Genomic DNA, 25,326 nt, shown 5'->3' with positions numbered 1-25,326 from the left:
ATGCTCTTCACGCTTTCACTGCGGTACGGACCCCCCCCAGTATCCCCCTGCCCAGTTGCAGCCCCCTTCTGCCCTCCTGAAACTGCCCCGCTAAGGGAAAGAGGTCCCAAAGCAGGCAGAAGGAGAAAAATATCAAAGAGTGTGAGAAAGACAAGCAATCAGACAGGAAAATATATTGAGCAACCACATGATTAAGTAGGTGAGACAGATTGGTGGACTGTGTGGAGGGGCAGACCTAGATTTCCAGGCCAAATGAGAGGCAGGTGGATGAAAGTGGTCTGGATTCCAGAGTGGAGAGAGAAAGAGGGAGGTGGGGAAAGGCTGGAGGAGGAGGAGGAGGAGAGAGAGAGCCCGTGGAGGGTGGAAAACCAGCAACAAGTATCTCCTTTGAGCGTGGAGGACTTATACTGGAGCAAAAACAGTGTGCAGACTATGGTCACTTGATTATCATTAATCATTTGGGCATTCAGACCTTGAAATGTGCTCCAACAAGCAAACTGTTGCAGCTGAACGCAACAGGAGTCCTTTTCCGTGTCATCGTTAAAAGTACTCAGTTGATAAAAGGCATCTATGTTTTTGTAAAACACAGATTACAAATTATTTTTGCGCCTTGATCTGCAAAATGTCAATTCTGAAGTATCTGTTTGTGATTTAGACACCACTTAGAGTTGTTAACAGCCTTCAAGAAGATAAATGTGTTACATAGCAAAGTAGAAAGTATCATGCTGGCAATCTAATCGCACTGTTCTTCAGAACAGGCACAAGGTACTGAAATTAATCAGTGTTCCCATTAAAAGCAGTTGTCAACTCAAATTTAATCTCGAAACGGGTGCAGCTATGATCAAAATTAGAAGAACATTATTGCCCTCTGGTGACATGACTACATCTCATTAATATGCATGGCTCCCCCTGCTCCTGGAGACACAAAACACGAGGCTTCACAATCATGTGTGTGTGTGTGTGTGTGTGTGTGTGTGTGTGTGTGTGTGTGTGTGTGTGTGTGTGTGTGTGTGTGTGTGTGTGTGTGTGTGTGTGTGTGTGTGTGTGTGTGTGTGTGTGTGTGTGTGTGTGTGTGTGTGTGTGTAGTCAGGACTCACAGCAGGGTCACCTTTTACATTTAACTTTGACCAGCTGACACAACGCTGCACACGGATAAGTCGTCAATCACAGAGCGACAGCCTACATGGGACACGCCAGCATCATTCACACAAGGTGAATGTGCTGACTGCCTATTAAAAGTTAAAGCACATGAATTAATGTAGCTTTGAGTATGTAAATATTTGCACGTTCAAATATCAGTCATGTGCAGGTGAGAGATGTTTTAAAGAGATGTAGCCACATCAGATCTGTTGTATTTTTATTAACTTTTCATAAACTGCCTCACAATAATAATTAAGTCTATTATGCAGCAAATATTAATCTACTTCACTGCATAAATTTGAAGGTGCAATATGTAAGAATGATGTAAGGATGACATCCTGTGGTCAAATTTGATTACTGCAGCCCATTTTCCAAACACACGAGGGACTGTCACACTATCGTTCTGAGTTTCATGGCTGTTGCCAGCTATGGTTCAGCTCCAGAAGATTCCAAATGATGAACAAAGACAAGTCATACACACTAAGTTCACATATAACTTCTCTATCTACTCAATCACCGTGAGTTCTGACAGATGGCTGCTCATCCTGAGCTAGGATCCTCTGGAGATTTCTTCCTGTAAAACATTTTCTATATAAGGAACCCAGCAAATTGCATCGAGTCACAGACTAGTGGCAGAATCCTCATTCTAAGCAAGCATGTAGCGCCAGTGGGGAGGACAACTTCCTTTTAACAGGAAGAAACCTCTAGAGGCCATCTGTCACAACTCACAGGGATTGAGTAGATAGAGCAGTTATTAGGGATGGGTACTTTTGACATTTGAATCGATCCGGTACTAATTCCCGGTACCTACAAATCGATACCGGTACTTATTATTTTAATTCTCTTCTATAATTAAATATATATTTTTCTCAGTGTATAACAATACTTGATAAATATCATGATAAATAACATACAACTGTATTTTAACGTCGTCCTTGTAGTTTTATAAGCTGATAATTAAACTGAAGCAAACATCTTTGCTGTGAACTAAATTTACTGTGTATCTTCATTCCTTTGGCCATCTTTTTTCATTTGATTTTTCCTACTGGGAAGTTAGAATTTCCGAGGAGAAAGCGAATGCACCATTAGCTGATAACAATGGTAGCAATGGAAGCTAACATACCAAGCTAAAGTTATCTTCTTAAACAGTTTATTTAGCTGCTGGAGCAGATTAAAATGATGATGCCTCACACTTAGATCGTTGTCACTGGTTTCGTCTTCACCCGTCACATTTAGTAAAGTGAAGCCAAACTTTAGAGCGCGTTCATGTTCTTCTAATCAGGAATTCGGAGTTCCGAGGAGAAAGCGAACGCACCATTAGCGAAACGGAAGCTAACATATCAAGCTAATTATATTTACCTACAGGAGCAGATTAAGATGAGGATGGCTCACTTAGATTGTTGTCGCTGGTTTCATCATCACCCAGTTACCCATCACAATTAGTGAAGTGGACCCAAGCTTTAGCCTGCGTTCTTTCTACCATGCTGCTCTGTTTACAACTAGTTCGCAGCGAGCACAGACATAACGCTCTTGCGCATGCGCAGCTGTCTTGGCAAGTTCTCGTTATGATGGACGGGTACCGAAACGAGGCACCGTTTGAAATGACGTGAATCGGTGCTCGGTCGGTACTATGGAATTCGGTCGGTACCTTAAAAAGTACCGAATTCGGTACCCATCCCTAGCAGTTATACATCAACTTTCTGTGTATGACTCGTCTTTGCTCGTCATTTAGAATCTTCTGGAGCTGAGCCATAGCTGGCAACAGCCATGAAACTCAGAACAGTAGTGTGACAGTCCCTCGTGTGTTTAGAAAATGGGCTGCAGGGAACTGAACTCTATTGGAATGTTAACTTTGTGAAGCGCCTTGAGACGACTCGTTGTGGGGCTATTGAACTGAATTGAATTGAATTGAAATTAATTGAAATTAACTGCATTGAACAGAACTGATTTGAATTGAATTGAATTGAGTTGACTTGAACTGAATTAAATTATTGAATTGAATTGAAATCATTTGAAATGAATTGCATTGCATTTAATTTAATTTAATTTAATTTTAATTTAATTGAAATTAACTGCATTGAACTGAACTGATTAGAACTGAATTGAACAGAACTGATTTGATTTGAATGGAATTGAATTGAAATTACATGAAATGACATTAACTGCATTGAACTGAACTGATTAGAACTGAATTGAATTGAATTGGATTGAATAATCCTAACTACTGCTGATCTCTAGAGAATCTAAAAAATAAATGATTTCTTAGTCTCTCTCTCTCGCTCTCTCTCTGCTGGAGAAACCCTATTGGTTGAAGCCAGGAGGTCATCCCAGCCTTTCTTTATGACAAATAGTCCTAAAACCGTATTTTAACTCAATGCAGAACCTTTTTTTGTTATTCAAGTTGCCAAAAAAAGGTACAATTTTTTACATGTGCAAGCAAACATTTGGGGAAAATAGAATCTTGAAGGTTTTAAATGAAAAAAGTGTCTTAAAAATACAGTAATACTGTGGTGGCTACGATTTTGAGGACGATGTTTCATCCCCTGCACTTATGAACCTCGTTTTTCTCAAGGCAATCTCGCCTGAGTCTAGTAAAGATGACCAGTTATTAGACATTTTATCAGCTAGATGCCTGGTTGCAGGAAGTCTAAGCTTAGAGTCCTCTCAGTGCCCAGAGGAAGGTGGTTGTGACCTTAGTGCTTTATTGGATTCAAGTGCCAAGTGAGTGAAAAGAAGACTTTTATTGCAATAAGAAAAAAAAACCAGTTACCTCTGAGAATGATAGACAGTAGATGCAGCTCAAGTGATTAAATGTTAGTGCAGAACACATTAGACATTTCTCTGATGGAGGGAATAGAAGAGTAACCACAGATGGATGTTAAGTGAGCACTGGCACCACACTGCAACCTGGTGTAACGGTCAACCCTCCACAACGAAAGCAACAAAACCACCGGCAAGATCAAAGTGACGCAGGCAAGAAAAAGACGAGCAGATGCACAGATCATAGAGAAGGTTGGTTAAAGTATGCAGATCACTTTGGAGAGGAAAACTTTGAGGGTTGTCCGTCTCCATGGTCACACCATGGGAGAGAGATGTGAGGTTAGAGGTCAGGAGTTAGTGAGGAGCTGCAGGGCTGTAGGGAGTGAGGGGGCGTCTGAACATGTGTTTCATTTAAAGGTGACAGGAAATGAGGAGCAGCAGGAATAAGCCAGAGGGGGCTTCTTTGTTGCCGTGTTTATAATCGAATGACTTTCACGTGATGCTGCAATACGCATATTTGCCATTTCTTTGGTTAACATTTCCCAACCAGATTATGCGTAATCTTCAATAGTCGATCATGCCCTCTAGTGAACCTTAACTGATTGAGTTTGGATGGCTGCTGTTACTAATGGTGATGAAAATTGCATCATACCATGGAAACAGGCCAAGAAATGATGTTTAGGACATAAGACAATGATATCAATCAAGTCTGCCTGTTGGGCAAGTATGGGGGTAATAATTCCCAGTCACCCATCAGGGCAAAACTACTCAAATAAGGATTGTCCTCAAACTAGTGCTCAGGTAGGGTAGGTGGGGTATAGGGTAGGATACGATATGATTCAGAAAAGAAAAGAAAGGAAGAACAGTAGTATCTGCCCCTGCCTCGTTACAGCCCTGCTGGGAGGGAAGTCTCTTACCACACTTTGACCAAGACTCACTTGAGCGTGAGGCGAGGATCTCCATATGGAGCATAGGGAGAAATGTTTAGTACGAACTCCTTGGGCGGATAGGAGCTCCACCTCTGTTGCACAGTGCTGCTGTCATTGTTATTCCAAAAGTCTCTGTCTAGATCACTGCGGCCAAAAAGAGAGACAGGTCAGAGCAACACATCTACGGACAGACTTGGCAACCGAGCGCTGGCAGAAGGTGATCCTCCTTGAAGAGACGGTAATGATGATGCTGAGCTCGGTTTGAGGATGACGGTGGTTCTTACAGCTGAATGAAAGTCTGCTTTTCTACCTGAAGCAGGCAAGTTCCTGTAGAGGTTTGATTTTAAAATAAAAAAGGAGGGCAGGCAGCCTGGGAAAGGTTTGTCAGAGAGCAGTAAACAGTTACACAGTTGCAAACACACAGCAGAGGAGAAAATGAGATAAATTGCAAGAGAAAAGCCATCAATATCTCACATTAAGGTCATCAAGATCAAGCAACATGAAGAAATATGCACCCCATCCTTCAAAGTGAGAAGTGAGGAAGATGACACAAGGCAGAGAAATAACACACACAGGCAGTCAAAGTAGAGGAGGGAAACGGGTGAGCACAATCACTAATGTCACACAAGTCACACAGCAGTGGTCAGAGCTGCAGCGCAGGGACAGAGCAGAAGAGAACGGTACTGTACGAGGAGTAGGAGTGGAAGCTGAAATGGCCAACGGAGCACACCAATGCTGCTGGAGCCAGTGAGAAAGAAAATGCAAAAAAATGAAGAGACTGAAGAAACCATTTACTGAACACATTTACGAGCTGAAGCCAGTTTTTAGTGCTTAAACCCATCCAGACAGAAAACAAAGCACAGCGAGGAACAGCCGAGGCAAAATCAGGCTATAGAAGAGAAGTAATGAGCAGGTTAAAAGAGGGAAGCAGAAGGAGAAACGTAACATTTGCTGCTACCGACTTATTGTCTTATTTATCAAGACGATAAAACGCCTTCGTCTGAATTTGATCCCTGTAAGAAACGTGAGATTAAAACACCACAAACAATCACCTTTTGGGCATTTACGGATCAGTTATTCCTTAAACAAAGCAGAGTCACAGCACTTTAAAAGGATTTCACCACCCATAAGATCAACCCAAAAGCTTCACATGTAATGCAAATTAACCCGAGACTGATTAAATCACTAACCTTTTTATTCACACTGTCCTACCCCCAAACAGGCTGTTGAAAAAAAGAGCTCTTCAAAATAAAACAAAAAAGGGGAGAGGGCTCATTTTAGTGCTGTTTGTGTTGTGTGCATTGAGAGATCAAAGCTGGACCAAATGGAGCTCATTATCACCAGACTGATAAACCCCAACTAGTTAACAGACACTTACTTGATGGCTTTCTTCTCCCCTCGCCCACGTGCAGAGTCTGGAGTGTCTGCTGTTTCCACTCCCGGCTTATTCCTCTTCCCCTTGAGCCGAGCCGAGGGAAGGGACGGCAGAGAAAACAGAGAAACACAAAGGTTAGCCTGGATTTGTTCTTTGAAGCGGTGTTTTTGCTGCACTCATTTCAAGTGTAAATGCCTCTCTTATTATCTCAGGAACGCTGTGCCATCAGTCCTTATAGTACCCTGATTACACTAATCAAAGTCAAATCAAATCTGCTGTGAAGAGCCATTTCTGACTATGATTATTATTCGCACCACCCGGAAATTTACATGGCAATTGCCTCTTTGAGGTAATCTGCTGGGTGCTGGAGAGGAGCCTCCAGAAAGTCCTGCACAGGCCTGATTTCAAATAGCTAGAGCATTACCTGCAGTAACCATGGAAATAAAGGCATTTTAAAGGGCTGAAAAGGTGAGGTGCGTTGTGCGCTTTCTTCTGGAAAGGCTCATTACAGGTGTTTCACACGTGTCACACTGCAGGTAATCTTTATTGACGTGTTTCCACAAGTGGAGCACGGATGGGATCAGTCTAAAGCTGCCCTTCCACACAAACGCTGTGAATGCAGAAGTGAGAGTGTTGCTCTGACACACAACAAGAACAGGTGAGGATTCCTCAACCCTGACATACAGCAGGAGAGAGTCATGCTCATGTTCTGAAAGCTCCAGTGTTAAGCTCAGCTAGGTAGGGCATTAGGCTGGCTGCAGGTCAGCTTTCTTTGGTAAGCTTGTCCTTACAGCAGAGAAAATCTTTATTTTTAGTATCTTATGCTAGCTGTAACTAGCCATATCAACCATCCTCACACCAAAATAACCCCACAGACACTAAACCCAGACCATTTGTTGAGTTCCAGCCAATTCGAGCCTCTTAGGTGTGACATTATAATCAAACAAAAACAGCATCAAGTTCCCATCATAGAGACGACAGGACCCTCAGCACTGACTATCAATGATATTTTCCACACTCTTGATGACTGATTCCTTTCTGCTTTACTGTGAAGCTGCGAAAAGCTTTGCTAGACCCCAAAAGACATATTCAACCCCAACCTGAGCATCAGTGAGTCATCCTTCAGTCACCATGGGCATTATACAGGTGCTGGCCAGTAAATTAGAATATCATCAAAAGGTTGAAAATATTTCAGTAATTCCATTCAAAACGTGAAACTTGTACATTATATTCATGCAATGCACACAGACCAATGTATTTCCGATGTTTATTACGTTTAATTTTGATATTTATAGGTGACAACCAATGAAAACATCAAATCTGGTATCTCAGAAAATTAGAATATTCTAAAGGCCAATGAAAAAATGTTTGTTTCTCTAATGTTGGCCAACTGAAAAGAATGAACATGAAAAGAATGTGCATGTATAGCACTCAATACTTAGTCGGGGCTCCTTTTGCCTCAATAACTGCAGTAATGCGGCGTGGCATGGACTCGATCAGTCTGTGGCACTGCTCAGGTGTTATGAGAGCCCAGGTTGCTCTGATAGTCGTCTTCAGCTCCTCTGCATTGTTGGGTCTAGCGTATTGCATCCTCCGCTTCACAATACCCCATAGATTTTCTATGGGGTTAAGGTCAGGCGAGTTTGCTGGCCAATCAAGGACAGGGATACCATGGTCCTTGAACCAGGTGCTGGTGGTTTTGGCACTGTGTGCAGGTGCCAAGTCCTGTTGAAAGGTGAAGTCTGCATCCCCATAAAGTTGGTCAGCAGCAGGAAGCATGAAGTGCTCTAAAACTTCCTGGTAGACGGCTGCATTGACCCTGGACCTCAGGAAACAGAGTGGGCCAACACTGGCAGATGACATGGCACCCCACACCATCACTGACGGTGGAAACTTTACACTGGACCTCATGCAACGTGGATTCTGTGCTTCTCCGCTCTTCCTCCAGACTCTGGGTCCTTGATTTCCAAAGGAAATGCAGAACTTGCTTTCATCAGAAAACATAACTTTGGACCACTCAGCATCAGTCCAGTCCTTTTTGTCCTTGGCCCAGGCGAGACGCTTCTTGCGCTGTTTCATGTTCAAGAGTGGCTTGACACACGGAATGCGACACCTGAATCCCATGTCTTTCATGAGTCTCCTCGTGGTGGTTCTTGAAGCGCTGACTCCAGCTGCAGTCCACTCTTTGTGGATCTCCCCCACATTTTTGAATGGGTTTGTCGTCACAATTCTCTGCAGGGTGCGGTTATCCCTAGAGCTTGTACACTTTTTTCTACCACATTTTTTCCGTCCCTTCGCCTGTCTGTTAATGTGCTTGGACACAGAGCTCTGCGAACAGCCAGCTTCTTTAGCAATCACCTTTTGTGTCTTGCCCTCCTTGTGCAAGGTGTCAATGATTGTCTTTTGGACAGCTGTTAAGTCAGAAGTCTTCCCCATGATTGTGGTGCCTTCAAAACAAGACTGAGGGACCTTTTAAAGGCCTTTGCAGGTGTTTTGAGTAAATCAGCTGATTAGAGTGGCAGCAGGTGTCTTCTATATTCAGCCTTTTCAGAATATTCTAATTTTTTGAGATACCAAATTTGGAGTTTTCATTAGTTGTCACTTATGAATATCAAATTTAAATGTAATGAACATTGGAAATACATTGGTCTGTGTGCATTGCATGAATATAATGTACAAGTTTCACATTTTGAATGGAATTACTGAAATATTTTCAACCTTTTGATGATATTCTAATTTACTGGCCAGCACCTGTAGTGCATGAAGAGCACAGATAGCATTTAAACCTGACAACCTAAACACAAACTCAGGGATCCCAGCACTAAAAATACTAAATAACAGAGAGAAGTAGCCAGAGGTCATGTGTCAGACTGTAAAATCTACACCTCAACACCATTATTATAAGTACAATGGGAGCATGGGGAAAACGAAATTGAGCCAAAGCAGTAAGTAGAGTGACTGGTCAAAGAGAAGATACAGGTAATAGCTTCTTATAGTAAAAGCTCTTCGGAGACCAATATGTTTCATCTTGCTTCAAATTTAGCTGGATATTGCTATTGCCTAATGGCATGAATGTCCTCAGTCTGATTCCCAGCTGGAATCTTATGCATGAGTTTTCTCTGCACCGGTTTCCTCCCTTTGACCAAAAATGTGCACGTTTGCAGAGTTGTTTGTCTCTCTGCGTAGCTAAGGTGGACAAGTTGTCTAGGTGACACCTCACCTCTCAGCCAGGGACTGATGGAAATAGGAAACAGATTTCTGTTGATTCAGAAGATGGTTTTAAGCACATTAGCAAAAGATAATTATAACTCTTCACTATTTGAATTGTGCATCTGAAAATCAGGGTTCTGTGGTAAAGTGGCTAAAAGGTTCACTGGTATCAAATACTTTCATAAAAACCCTGAAATGAATAACCATCCCGCATGGATGTGGTAACATTTATATGTCTAATCTGTGAATGAAAAGTAAAGCCCTGCTGAAAAAAATAAGAATAGACCAGCATATGTTGTGTTTTGGTCCTGGTGCTGTCCAGAAGTGCAATGCTAGTCCAGCATGGGATGCATGGGACACACTAGCGTTCAAAGCAGGTCCACCAGCTAAACCAGCACCAATGCACAACACAGGCTGGTGACACCTATGCAGGTCTGTTTATTTCAGCAGGGAACTCTTCTATACTGCCACTCCAGCAGCTGATTTACTTTCCATTGCAGCCATGTCTACTGTTTATGACGGTGACAACAGGAGACTTAAGCCACTCCAGTGGAAATAAGAATGACTGTACAACTTATTAAATGTGTTACCAATTACAAACTGTTAGTTGTGGTTAATTACACACACATTTTAATTTTCATCTAAATCAATCAATAAAGGAAGTAAGTTTGAACCCGCAAAAAGTTGGGAAGTTTGTGAATTTTGTGGCGGAGAAAAGACAAACAATGAAAGAAAGAGCAGAAAGACTAATGGCTGGATATCACAGCATGTCCTGCTTCTGCTCCCTTCTGCGTGTGCCACAAATACACTTTTAGATTGGCTCTTCCACTGAAACGTTGCACCTCTGAACCTCCTGAAAACAGACTAATGTGTTGGCAGGTTATATATTTATAATGCCATCAAAAAAATATTATTACACAACCCTGCTGCAAAATATGTAATAAAAGAAAACTTTTTAAGGCAGTTCTACTAAATATTAGGTCTGTAAAATTATATGGATACAACCTAGAATCCATGTCTGTGGCTGTAGATGTTGCGATGTGAGGGTTAATGTGGAACAGCTGAGTATAAATGATAAAACCTCACAACGGTGTTTCAGATCTGCTGCAAACAAGGGCACAAAACCACGTATGTCCTGTATGTTCAGCTCTAATCTGAACTGGAAAGGTCAACATGTGAATAAACATCGACAGGATGGCCGGTAATTTACATCCATTCGAGATGAACTGCCTCTACCAAGCATGACATAAAAATGGCATCTGTTTAATTCAACAACAGGGTTAATAATAAGTCTAATCCTGAACTTTTAGCCATTTATCGTCCTTTCTATTAAGCTTTGAGGTTGATACATACAACAAACAAGGAATGTGTGACGTGAAAAGTGATTACAATCCAGTTTTCATTTCTAACACAGGTTTATAAAGCATCCAATTCAAAGCTGCAAAACCGCTGCACGCCCCTCTGCCTCACAGACATACTTCCACATGAGCAAACCACAAAAAAATAAAATAAAATAAACATGACAATTTCCTGGAAGGTAAAATGGTGAGGACAAGCTATCCAACAAAACTCATGTATCATTCATCCCATTTGTAAAACTTTCAAGGAGGTAGGATAGGATGAACCAGGAGAAGAGGAGAAGCGTGGTGCCAAAAAAGGAGCGAGTGATGAAAATGGAACTCAAATTGAAAACCAAAAAAGGAAGCCAGACCAGACGTAACAACAACAAACCAGACAGAGAAGAGCAGCTGGTGAGACAACGGGATGAGAAGGAGGGACGGGTGCAAATGAGAAGTGAATGAAACAGTGAGTGACAGACAGTCCCAAGTGGGTTGGAAATAAAAACAAGGAAGGAGTCTCTTTCTATGCTGTGAGGCACAAAATGTTGCTCCGATGTACAGACACAGCTTCGAAAGAAGAAAGGAAAAACTCTTTGACGACACCCATCCGGCCCATTCACAAGAATAGATAATATACAGAGAAGGTGTGGAGGCTGCAGAAACCCAGAGTGATTAGTGATGTGACAAAACTCTGTAGCTATAACTAAATGAGATAGAAGACAATTGAGGAAATGAAGTTAATTTTACACATCTAGGTTATAGAAACCCAATAGTAGAGTATCAATAACCCGGATCTGTCTGCAGAGGGTTTCTGATGATTGCAGGGTTTGTGCTCTCTGTCTAAGAGACCAGTTATGAGGCAAATCCTGAGCAACAAACTGTGCAAGCTCCTGATTTGAAATTAGCAAGTAAAATGCGTTTCCACAGAAGTCGTATTTCGGTCTTTCTCTTTTAGACGATACTGTGTGACAGAAATTCTTCCTCGTGAGAATTTATTTCTGAGGAGTTCCCAAAAATATCCAGCTTATAGGTTTGACTGACAAAGCCGGCTAGTTGTGGTTTTAATTATGACAGGATCAGCAGAAGAAGCCAGCCTGTGATTGGACAACAAAACACTGGCCTTAACAATGAAGGTGGTGATTTTATTCACACTTGCAGCTAGAAGTCAAACATTTGTGACAGCTGTTGCCTGAATCATGGGCTTTTTCAGAATATCCAAATTGTCATGCATGATTTTAATAAATGGGAAGGAGGTGGCTGGAAGCCATGATAAAGGCAAACATTAGCTAGTCAGCTGTCAGGGCAACGGAAAGATGCATTAAAATTAGTTTTGGGAAAATGTCAACAAATCGTCCATTTTGGAGGTCCTGGAGATTGCCAAACAAAGACTTTCAGATCGGGCTACCAACAAAAAGGAAGCAGAACACAGAATGTTAAACAGGAAGTTCTCATACAAACTGTCCAAAAGTGAGCTCATTCTCAGAGTGGGGTGAAAAATGAGGATACATTTTCCCAGGAATGAAACAGAACAACACTAGAGAAACACAATCATCTGTCTTTTTATAAAGTACACCTGCTCACTAACACAAAAAGCTAATAAACCAATCCAATGGCAGCAGCTCAATGCTGCTAAAGAGACCTCAAACGTGGAATCAGAATAAAGAAGAAAACATATTTAAGATAGTCTGAATGTGGCCTGGTTGTTGGTGACAAATGGGCATGGGAAAGAGAAAATCCAGTGAGCAGCAGCTGTGTTGATGGCTTGTTGGTGTCCGAGGTCAGAGTAAAATGGGCAAATAGACTCTAGTTGATTGAAAGGACACAAAAGCTCAAATAGCCACTTGTTACAACCAAACTCTGCAGAACAGCATCCCAGAACCTGGATCACATGACAACACCTGGTGTCACTCCAGAGTGCTATAAACAGGAAACTGATGCTACGATTCACACCAGATCATCAGAACTGAAAAAGAAATTTGAAAAAACACCTGGAGTCATTGCTTCAGTCTGCTGCTGGTGGTGTAATGTGTGGGGAATGTTTCTTGGACTGTTTTGGGCTCCTTGCCAACCGAGCCTGGTTTAAACACAACAGACCATCTGAGTGTTGTTGTTGACCATGCCCGTCCCTTCATGACCACAGTGGATCCATCTTCTGAAGGCTGCTTCCAGCAGAATAAAGCAACATGACACAAAGCTCAAATCTTCTCAAACTGGTTTCATTACCAGTGGGTTCACTGGACTCCAACTAGCCTACAGTTACCAGATCCTAATCCAGTCCAGAACCTTTGGAATGTGGTCGGATGGGGGATTCACACCATGGGTGGAACGTTATGATGTCATGTCAATATGGACCATAATCTCAGATGAATCCCATTTTTGGTTATTTTTTAAAACACAGGAAAGGTTTCTTTTTACCTTGCTGACAGTTTTGTTTGCCGACTGCAAAACATCCTCAGAGCTGACGCTGATGGTGGCGTCACTTCCTACTCTGAGGATGTTTTGCAGTCGGCAAACAAAACTGTCAGCAAGGTAAAGAGAAACCTTTCCTGTGTTTTAAAAAATAACCAAAAATGTAATTAAAAACTAGACACAGTAAAAACATAACAAATAACTCTGATGAATGTTTCTAGCAGATGGTTCATTCTCTGCAAAGGTGGTGAACAAAAGCATTTCTGAAGGCAACAAGAAGCCCAACCCAGTCTTACAAAGGTTCACCTAAGAAAGAAGCCAATAGCGTTGTTTCCACTACCGGAACGTCAGGGTAGATTTACAGGAACCTCCCAACATGTGCGTGTCTCCACTTGACCGGGCCAGTCGAACGGCCGTTTTCAGGAACCTTCTGAGTACCTGCTCAGAGGTGAGTACTCAAACCAACAGATTCTCACACCCAAGGTGTCAAAATATAACGCGTGACCAAGCCTCAATATATGACGATTCGGGATGCCCCAGCGAGTCAAGAGATGACGATCAGGGACACGCTGGTTCACGTGGCTCCGCTGGCGTCACTGTTTATTGTGAGCGGTCACACAGACATTATTCGACTATTTAACCTTCCCCTCGCCCCAATCCTAACCTTAAGGTCCATAAACTGTGACCTTAAGGTTAGGATTGGGGTGAGGGGAAGGTTAAGTAGTTCACAAGTAGTTCTAATGTCCGTCTCACCACCGGCGTCGGATACCGATGCTCTGGGACGCTGCGTCAGCTGTTTGTCCCTGATCGTGGTCTCCTGACGCGCTGGGGCGTCCCGAACCGTCATATATTGAGGCTTGGTCACACGCGTCATATTTTGACACCTTGGGTGTGAGAAGGTGTTGTCCGAATGGCTCGGTGGAGTAGCTGAGCGTAACCTTTGGTTAACTCACACTGATTGGTTGTAACTCAGACACAACACCTGAGAGGACTGGGACATCCTATCGTCTGGTCAATTTCCCCATCCCAGTAACTACCATGGAGTTCCGGTAACGGAAACACAGCTACTGTGTGAATATGGGAGAAGGAGAAATCACAAAGAACTGATGCTTCCTGCATAATGACTCTCCGAGGCAACAAGAACAAGTGGCCATCATGGAAAGAACTATCCAAGACAAAGTCTCAAATATGAATATATAAAGTCCCATTAGTTGTCACACACACCGATGTGTGTGGGAAATTTGTTCTCCGCATTCGACCCATCCCCTGGGGGAGCGGTGAGCTGCAGATACAGCCGCGCTTGGGAAACATTTGGTGGTGTAACCCCCCAATCCAACCCCTTAATGCTGAGTGTCAGGCAGGGAGGACTTGGGTCTCATTTTTTCTAAGTCTTTGGTATGACCGGACCAGAAATTGAACCCTGATCACTCTACCACTAGGCCACTGATCTGGTAAATATATGGTCTAGACTAGGACCTGACATTATCCGAACTCATTCAAATGTCTGCTTGAATAAATACACCCTTTCGTGGAAAGAAATTACCAAATTTGAGTAATCGTGGTTGGATAAGGCTGCACTTAAGGGCAATATAAAGGAAGGAATAAGAGCAAAACAAAAACAGCCACTGGGAATCAGACAGGAATGATCAAGCTGTCATCCTGGCCTTGCAGAGCTAAATGTGGTTCTTGCAACAACAAAAAAATGAGGAAGGGATCAGCAAAAGATCCTAAAAACATAAACACTAAAGAAGGAAAGTTTGAAAAATAGACTTTAAAGTGGGCATACACTCGTTATTTCTATAAACTTTGCCTTTCAGGTTGCTATCTTTGCACAAAAAGCTCTGCCACTCCTGTTCAGGAAGTACAAGTTATACAAAGGTATGGCGGACGGAAAACGGCGGGATTCTGGATTATTACTCATTGATAATCATGACATGCAAATCTATTAACTCTTCTTTTTGGATAAATAATGCAGCATTGATGTGTTTTCTCCACAAATAACAAAAGCCTGAAGATGCTGTGGAGTTGCTGTTGCTGTTGCTGTTGTTAGTGAACTAGACCAAATTCTTGCTTTGCAAAGTTTGGTCTAGGAACGCTCCATTGGAACCTCTGCAGCCCCTAGAAGCATTCTGGCTGGCCAATCACAGCTCTCTAGAGGGGTTTCAAACACATAGAGAGCTGTGATTGGTCCATAATGGTGGGCCAATCATAGCGCTCTATCTGCTTTGTGAAGTAATCACTGTGCTTTTTCCGCTTTGTAGGCCAATCAGGGCCCTCTATTCATCTGGTAGGCAGGATGATGCAAAAGAGTGGAACAAGATGGCGACAGCTCGTTTGAAATGGCTTTTACATCAATTTTGGACTATTTGGACTTGGGCTTTATTAGAATCAGGAGCAGATAGATGTTTTTAAGTTCTTTTTTTTTTTTTTTTAGAAAAAATGATGTATTTTTGCCTTCTTCAACAGCAGATCGCCTCGTTTACAGACATCTGTTGCAGTGAGTATGTCACGTTTATTGTCCAGTAGCATGCGGAGATTGTTTGAAAGACAACAGTAGTACCCGCCCCACGACCAAGAGCCGTGAGTGAAGCATTGCCAGACTAAATTATGTATTTAGTTAGTCTGGCTTGCCAGGCTAAACGGGTAGCTAGCCAAAACGTGCTCTACTCCCTTCTAGTCGCTAAATCAACACAGCCTTCTGTGGTCGCTAATGCAGGAGTAGACGACCATTTTCATGTTCTGCATGCATGTAAAACTCGGTGATTGATAATATTTCAAAAGGAACAGTGAGCATCTGCCACTTAAAGTACCTTTAAAAAGCACCTCAAACTACATCTTAAAGGTTCCCAGACGTGTTTGCATTCTCACTTATTCTTATTTTTTGTTTGTCTATTTTAATGGACTGTTTCTATCTGACTGTTTTTAAACTGTATAGTGTTACTTGATTTACGTAGTTATCTTGTTGACGGACTACAGATGCAAATTAGCAACTATGCTATAATCTGGCCCATTTACGATTGATACAACGTATTTGATTGTTTATTAATGTGCATTGTCCTGAATAAAGAATTGAAATTGAAATTGAAAAGAAGTTTAGAAGTTGTAGAAAGTTAAGAACCAAGTGGTGTTATAGTGGTCATCAGCAAACTTGGAGAATGGCGCATTATCAGGGAAAGAATCTGAAATCTGTCCAGAGGAGAATGAGTTCTACCGGGTTCATGTATGATTTAAAAGAAAGCGAATGCAAGCTAAGGCTATTTTTGAAGAAGCTCTGAGTTTTACTTTCTGCAGCAGAACTCCAGATGAAAACTTATATAAATAAAAAGATCTGGTGTTGGGCAGCCTAGGGTGATGCTGAGAGTTTTTTTCAAGAATCCCAACATAAGAGGAGACAGTTAAAAGTAGCACTCTCTGCCTCGGTTGGCAGTGCGCTGCTTTCCAATACCCAGCTGTGTTTGTTTGCTGTGACAGCAGGCAACAAGTCTACATGCTCACTCAATATTACCAACATCACAGCATAATTAGAGAGGAGTGCACTATTAAAACGGTTGTCTGGTGCCAAATCATTAAGTTGCATTTAGCATCTGTCAAACTGTTTTTATATATAACTAAATTCTTCAGTGGCCGTCAATAGTATATAATTAAATAAAAAAGTGTGTGTGTCACCAAAAACTCCTGCAATTTTAATGTGTAAAATAACATGTTTCAAATGATCGTTTTCTTCAATTAAAAGATTAAATTAGTGGGTATAATTACTATCATCAACCAAATGGCTTCGTTTCTAATACCCCAAGAAAGCCCAACGGAGACTGAGTGGTTAAATGTGATCAGGTCCAATCATATGTCCATTCACAAATGTGTCATGGATCAAACTCAACAAGGTTCACAGGAGCAGGTGAGGGTTTCTGAATGCCAAACAGCCACTGCTGTTCAGACAGATGTTAGATGCACTGATATCTGAAATCTCTCCCACCTTCTAAAGCACAGCCTCCTGCTGACAGCCATCAGTCTCACTACACAGGAGCTCACTAATTAATTAGAAGAGCCAAGCATAGTAATGTTTGTCATTTTTGTTAATATGATGCAAAATACATCTGCAAATCAAATAATACCGTCTTTAAAACTTCATGGAAGAGTTCAAATCTAAAGGTTTTCCCAGGAAAACGGCATTGACACAACTAGATTGTTTAATGCAAATGACTCTATAAACAGCACAAAAGGCAAAAAGGTGGCAGAAGCAAGAGTTTTAATAGCAAAATTCTTCAAGAGAGCTTAGATAACAGGGAGCTAAACAGAAGCTTAACAATGACTGCGTATGCAGAGCTATTAAAAATAAAAACTCAATCCACTGATTGCCAAAGCTAAAATACCAAAAGCAACATTCGCCCAAAACGTCTTGTCTATTAACCTATGAATCATAACCGCAGCTGGCACGGGCCCACTTGCAACTGACACGTGAAGCTTCAGGCAAGCACTTGTTCTTATAGAAGCTGACACCATCAAAGAGTACACTCTGAAATATCAGCAATGAAAGCTTTGGACATGGACTGGCCCGTGGTAGCGTTGGCTAAAATGAGCATTATACATTGTTCAGTTCTTACCTAGAAAGGAAAATTCAGCCTGCACAAGCTTGCAGCATGCTATAGTAGACTTAGTATTTTAGTGTGAAGCTTCTAATATTTTTATGGGATTCTATGTAAATGTTATGAACAATTAATATTTTATTGAGAAATCTCTTTAAGATGCCTCAGTTTGAAAAAAATCCTTCCAAGGCCTTGACCATGGTGGATTGCTGTCATTTTATAAGGCTTCAGTCACCAAACCTTTTGCTAGTTTAAGTGTAGGGATAAATATATTGTTGCTTTGAGGCTTAATATATTACCTTTACTTATGACCAGTAAGCTAAATATAGAATATCAACCTGCTTGGTCTTTGGAGGTGTAATCAGAAGATTCTAGGATTATTTGCTTTTTCAGGGATCAACACACTCCGTCTCAATTCAGACAGAATCAAGTTTATAAAAAATAAGAAATTTATTTTCTAAACAAATAAATACATGACAAGTTAACCAAGACTACTGTGATGGATGAATCTAAGTGGATGGGATGTGATGTATGGTGATTGAATGGTGTGTGTTTATCAGAACCTTGTATCTAGAAGAAGTGAGTTCTGGGTGTGAAAAAGAAATTTGGTTTGCATTAAACTATGAAGTTGGTTCTTATCAAAACAGCATCAGACGCAATCATGTTGTGTTCTACATACCCCTGAGGAGACTCCGTTTCGGACCCGAGATGTCGGGGGTCGAGTAACCCCAAGGTGCCGAAGTTTGTAGAAAAGGCCGCAGTCCGACCAGGTCGGTCCAGAGTCATCTCCCAGATCGCAACAGTTGATGAAATCGTGTGCGTCTAGAGCAGCTGTTTCTGAGTAGCTGAAGGAACCGTTTTGCTGTGTCAGCTGTAGGCAGCTTTTAGCTTGCCGAAAGCTTGTCAAGAGATGCGGTGGCTAGAGAGTTTTCCTCCAATGGCCAGTCAGATAGCTCAACTAACAGGATGCTGAATCTCACAGAATGCTGGAATGCAGGAATGATGAAATGATGAATCAATCCCCAGTGATTCTGTTTTAATATTATCATATTATGATTTACTTGGCCAATCGGGACATGCCATGTTAAGGGGTGTTAACAACAAACCCTCAGAACATCACACCTTCTTTCAGATACAGGATGCTCTGATTTGTGGCTTAGAAGATAGCTATGTGCAGTGACGTTACTTTTACTTTAATTTATCTCTAAGGAACATTGTGTCTGAGTGTAGATAATGATTCACTTGTTAAACCAAACATTACTGATCATCATAATAATATTCATTTCAACTTCAGTAATTCAAGCACAGATTAATCAACCTTATTCATTTAAGCACAGATTAATCAAAACATTATTATTATTCATCAATCATTATCGTTCATTCAACCAGTTCAGTCCTTTATTATGTGCAGGGCAGCCTAGATATGCAGACAGGCTTGGCAGAGAAGAACCTTGAAAAGGGAACATGATGTTGACAATATGTTATCATGTGTTCAGAGCTGCAGAATCTTCTGGGCTTGTTGGAAGGTAGAATGTAAAATCCACCTTAGAGAATGTAATTTATGTCTGTAGATGATTGGTGGCATGTAGGTCAATCTCTAGGTGAAAATGACCATTCCTGGACGTTACATAAGTAAACAATGCATTACAAATATGCTGTAGAACCCATGAGGCTTTTCCTGTTTAAAATTAGACATTTTTCAGATTGGAGTATTTTTTATTTATTTTTATTTTTTGCATTAATCAATGTGGTTTAAGGCTAGTGATATACTTGCTTTTAAAAGGGATACTGTGCAACGTTTTCATATTTTTAAATAATTTTCTTGAGCCAGTATGTGCTAAAATAACCCTTTACAGGGTTAATTAAATGTTACTCAGACCTGTAGCCAGAATATTACACTTGCAAATTGAGAGTGGCAGTCCAGTTTCTGTTGGACTTTATAAAGTGGAGCTGACATGCCTGGTGCTGGAGTCTGCTTCCAGCACATTTCCTGCATGTTTTAGATCAGGGGTTCCCAAATTGGGGGTTGGGACCCACAAGGGTGTCTCCACAAGATTACAGGTGGTCCCCACAATTTTGTCTTTGCGGCAGTTGTGGTTAGCAAGATCTTAATTGTAAAAGAAGAAGAAAATATAATTTCTATAGCGCCTCTCAAGATAAAAATCACGAGGCGCCTAAAATTACATTTATAAAATCCCAGTAACACACTACAGTATAATCAGAACTTCATTTATAAGTTATGACTCTGTATTTCTGTATAAAGATGGAAAATGATCAAATTTAATGTGTGTATGCATGTAGGAGTTGGGGTTGTGGGACCCTGCTTGTCTTAGACATGAGCAAGAGGGTCCTCAAAGAAAAAAAATGGGAACAACTGTTTTAGATCATGAACACAACTAATTTGTTTGATTTAGTGAAAAATTACTCTTGTAGACACAAATAAAGCCTGAGGAGACATTTCAGCCTTTAGATTAAGGTGTTAAAAAGACAAACACACAGCAAGGAGATAAGTTTCCCTTTTTCTTTGACTAGTTGGTGCTAAAAGCAAACCAAAAGTGCCTCCCAGTGGAGACTTAACAGAAACACAGAATATAGAATATAACAAGGAGTTTTAAAGAAGAACATGGACAACAAGGAACAATACATGTTACATTGCAAACGAACACGTCTAAAGAACCACCTGCGCTTCAATCCATCGAGACTAAACTGCATGTAGTACTGGAGGATTCCACTAGAGGGCACAGTAGAGAACTCAGCACAGATCAGTGCCGTATTTTTAGGGTAAAAATAAAACAAACATGGCTACAACAGAAGGGATCAGCAGCTGGTTCAATTTTAGATCATGACAAAAAAAAAGGCAGCGGCAGTATGAGTAGCATACTGCTGATGGTATATAAGACCTCTAAAACAGACGTGGTGTGACAATGGTGAGTATGTCCATGTGTTTTGCCAACGACACACTCTTCAAACTGGTTACTCACATAGTGCAACTTGCGAAAGCTTTGAGTTAAATTCAGGGGATGCACACAAACAATGCTTCAAACAAACGCAAGGTGCACAAGGCAGCTATGATAAACACACGTACACACGATTCAAAGCAGGTACATTCTCAGCATAAGGGCTGAAACATACACGCATTTTAACTGTACATACGCATATTTAAAATGACCGCCTTGCGTAACTTGCGTTGATTTGAAGCATTGTATGTGCTGCATGACCCCCCCCCCCCCCCCCCCCCAAATTTAGCACGAAGCGTTCGAGTAATCAGCAGGCGGAGTTGACATAACGAGCAAGACACACTCACCATGGTCAGTCTGTCTCTGGTTTAAAGGTCTTTCATGTTATGTACGATACCGCTGCTGCCTTTTGTTTCTGCCGTGATGTCAACATTAACCAGTAACACCATGTTTATTTTGGTTGTACCTACAAACCTGGCTCTCTATCTGGTCTGAGTATCCTAAACCCTTCTTTCTACTGCACTTGAAAGCGTCACAAATTGGCCGCAGTAAGCTGCCGTTATAGTGGGTAAGTTCCTTTCCACCAGCAGCAAAGTGTAACGTTTTGGATGCGCCCCTGAAGCAAGATGACGCTGTCATTACGTTTGGAGTCTATTTTTTTACACACTACACTCCCAAAACACTCAAACTCCCCAGTTTACATCGTGCCAGACAGGAAGTCAAGCACAGAAGCAATGTAAATCATCTGAAAACTTAAAAAATAAATAAGTCACATACAGGTAAACATATGTCACTTCCTGTTAAAACCCCTGTAGCTGACGTAAACAGAACAGAAAATAAACCATAGACATTTTTGATGCATCCAGCTGTCTTTCTCCTTGCTTATTAGTTTGAGTGGACTTCTAAAATCATGTGAGGTGTTGCAATTCTCCCATGATTATGTGACGTCACAGGATCAGCTGTGTGGAACGCTTTGGCTCTGATTTGGCATCAGAATTGCTCCTGGTTGGGAATGATCTTGCTGGTTATACGCCACTATGACGTTAGAAGACAACTTTCATGGCTGGTAGAAAAAAGGGGTTGGACTGCTTAGACTAGCGTGCTAGCCATGATCAGAATCAATCTCAGTTTCTCAAAACCCATGTTGCTCCATGCGCCCATGCTGCAAAAAGTCTGAACTATTTCTTTAAGAGATTTTAGTTTAAAGTAATCTTGTTTATGCAAGTGATGCTGAATCATAACTTCCTCAGGGGAAATAATCCCAGCAAAGAGAACAACGCATATAAAGATATCAAAGGAAGTGAGGCAGAGGAAAACATTTTATAAGACACGTTTTCTTCAGACGAACACATTGTGTGGCTGCCAGACCTTGGTGGTTACATAGAAAATACACATTTTAAGGATGATGACATGAATGCAAGAAAACGATGTCTAACAAGATTAATAATGTTTGTGCTCTGTCGCAGTGCTGCATCAATAACAGGTGTCTCATCATAGAAACAAGCTTTATTCATCTCAGTCACACCTAATTATTTTGTACATTAAGCAGCTGTGTTTAATGTGGATTCACACCAGTGAGCAGCTGACATTTTTCCCAAAGTAAGTGGTCCGAAGTCTACAAAGTGCTTAATTGTCGTCTCAATTCCTCCCACTTCATCTAGAGCATGCACACACGCACACACACACACACACACACACACACACACACACACACACACACACACACGCACACGCACACACACACACACACACACAACATAGGCCCTGAAATGACTACAGTAAGATGTATTAACACAAATAAATGCAAATAAAAACATGTCTTCTGAGGTTGTTTTCATATGTAGTCTACCAGGACCCTCTCAGGGATATCAGGGCTAGAGATCGCCGCTCTGCTCCAGCCTCCTGGTGCTCTGTGGCTGTTTTACAGAACTGTCATAGAATAAAAATAAGAGTCACTAACAGCAGAGCCCAGAAGAGCACCTCGGAGACTTCCCAAGATGCTGGTAGCAGAACTACCTCCATCCACAGCAGGGAAGTGGCAGTCTTTCACTGCTCCATTTATTTTAAAGTGGAATCTCAAATATAATACAAACAACACAATGCCTGCATTGTACCACTGTTCTGTTTCAGCACGGATCATTTCCTTCCTATGTGTCGTAATGACATCAACAAGCAATCGAGGCGCGGTTACCTTACTGGTGATTCTAACGCTGCGAATGATATTATGTAGTGAAGCGTGCTCTGTACTTCACACTTCTGTCATTTAAGGGACCTGGAAGTGCGGCGGTGAGTTTGGGACAGCTTTGAAGGTAGAATAGGTGACCTGCCCTTCTGGGCTGAACAAGCACAGAATGACTCCGACGTCTTTAAATTTTAAACACACAAATCTAAAGAGAATGAGCCAAGGTGAAGTAGATCCAGGTTTGAAGCTTTGCCAATGTGATAAGTGGTCATCTCCCCTTTAATCAATTACATTTCATACCACATAATTAAAATGCTATGCCTTCTTTTCCAGACGTCAGTCTGCCTGATGTGTGTTCTCAATGAGACAGTTCATGAATAGTCTGCAATTATACAGATGGGATTATTTTTAACTTTTAGAAGTCTTATTCAAATTCAAAAATACTTTATTAATCCCAGAGGGAAATTAGAGATTATTATGGTAATAATCCTAAATTTGCAACAGCATCTTGAGATGTAGCATCTCAGTCAGACCCAAACAGAAATTCTCATTTGAAAGTCGGATCAAACATCTGACTTTATAAAAGTTTGGTGTCTTTCGTTTTTCTGGCCAAACCCTTAATTTGTTTACAGTGATTAGAGGGATTAGGCTGTGATCTTTAATATTTTTATGCTAAACTGATTTCCCACAGCCACAGAGAAATTTTGAAGAACAGCGACCAAATGAAGCATAAGGTGACACTCAATCATTGTCTGGATTAATAATTTGACTTAATGACTTTATTTAAGCTTGGAAATTGGCAAAATATACTTGTTCCATATTAGAGGTGGAGAGATAGTTTGGGTCTTTTAAAGCGGGTTTCTGTGGAAACAAGTAAAACAAAAGAAAAATACATCTATCTGAACAACCTCAGTTTGAAGAAATGGGGATTAGTCTGGATTTGATTGCCAATTTTTCTAATTTGAAATCTATTTTAACTCATTCACTGCCAGCCATTTCCTGATAAGTAAAGCTCTTTGCTGCCAGCGTTTCTCACCATTTTTACAGTTTTTTAAAGAATCACAAAACGTTGAGCGCTAGGATGATGTCAACGCCAAAACTAACAAAACAAAGAGGAGACTCACCTCTTATATCAGGACGAATCGGAGCGTTTCGAGCGTTATCTGTTCTTTCACAATCCGTTGTCGAATTGTGATCGGAAGAAGCTTTTTCAGTTTGTGCTTCACTTTTTTTACAGCAGCGGTCCAAAACGATCTCCTAACACATGGAATTTCTGCTTCCTGATCATGTGGTGTGTGACGTATGCGGATGAAGATCAGCTTCAGAGCTGGGATGTTTGTTCTCACGGTGCGGGGGCACAGTAAAAAATGCAAATGACGACTATTATTCAAATCCGCCACTTGAAGGTAACCCTGTAGTGTGTATGACTGTTACTAGCCACCTGTGCCACCCGGACATTTTATAGAATGAACCAGTGAAACATGATGGCTTAGATTCCAAATACTTGCTATTAAACTTGTTGGTAACAGTTTACAATAAAGGACACAAAATTGTGCTTCATTACTAGAGAACAACTTAGGAGGTAATGGGTAATGTACCAGGGACTACTGGGTAGTTAACCAGTACTTACTGGTAAAAACACCCATCAGTTTTATTCATAGACTAAATGGTTAGTGATTACTGAACAGAGGAATTAATCCTAAAGTAAAGGGAAGCCTCCTCCCAAATTTTTAATGGGGAATGAACCATTTCTTACTCAGTAAGTAAGTAATGAGTTACTCTCAGTAGGTACTTGGGAGGAAGCTTCACTTTACTTTAGGGCTGGGACGTAATTTTGGGGGGGGGGGACGGGTGGGACATGTCCCCCCCACTTTTTCAAAAGGCAGTTTTGGTCCCCTGCACTTTTTTCCGTCCCAAAACAATATTACGCTCCATTAAATGGATTTGATTGAGCACTAGGACCGAAACGGAAACCGGTTTCCTATTAGACCCGCCCAAAAGCTAATCTATTGGCTCTGTTGATACTTGCTAACGTATTATTGGCTGTTGCTGCTGTCACTCCAAGTTGTAAACAGTCAGAACGTGCTCACGTTGTTTTGCTAGTTTGGAGCCGCTAGGGAACACCGGTACTGAGTCACATCGTCAACTAGACGCTGTGTAATATCAGAGCTCAGCTCAGCTTCCATTACATAACATTTGAACAACTGTTCGGCAGCATGTCAAGAAAACGAAAAGTGGATATAAGAGACTTCTTTCAAAGTCAAAACGTAAGTTGGAACATGTGACACCCCTGCATTAAGCTCAGACTCACCTCCTCCTTCACAAACATACTCAAAACTAACTTTTACAAACTCATCTCCTCCACATAACTGACTCCTCAGACACAATTTATTCGTATTATTATAATTATTATTTTTTTATTATTATTACTATTATCATCA

At 41.2% G+C, this 25,326-nt stretch overlaps 1 protein-coding gene across 1 annotated transcript in view; it reads right to left on the bottom strand.

The window, feature by feature from the left end:
• Positions 1–155: 155 nt before the first annotated feature.
• Positions 156–25,326, bottom strand: part of LOC139069651 (synaptotagmin-7-like) — a 93,753-nt gene continuing 68,582 nt past the window's right edge. Inside the window, exons 3-4 of the mRNA XM_070550365.1 lie at positions 6,208–6,287; positions 156–4,973 (exon numbers count right to left, since the gene is read on the bottom strand). Coding sequence (XP_070406466.1) covers positions 4,835–4,973; positions 6,208–6,287 — 219 coding nt within the window. The 3' untranslated portion in view covers positions 156–4,834. The remainder of the gene's footprint in view (positions 4,974–6,207; positions 6,288–25,326) is intronic.

This window comes from Nothobranchius furzeri, chromosome 4 (assembly GCF_043380555.1).
Source record: "Nothobranchius furzeri strain GRZ-AD chromosome 4, NfurGRZ-RIMD1, whole genome shotgun sequence".
In the NCBI taxonomy this organism is placed as follows: domain Eukaryota; kingdom Metazoa; phylum Chordata; class Actinopteri; order Cyprinodontiformes; family Nothobranchiidae; genus Nothobranchius; species Nothobranchius furzeri.
Note: the sequence above shows the minus strand (reverse complement) of the source record. Positions and strands in the feature narration are given on the sequence as shown.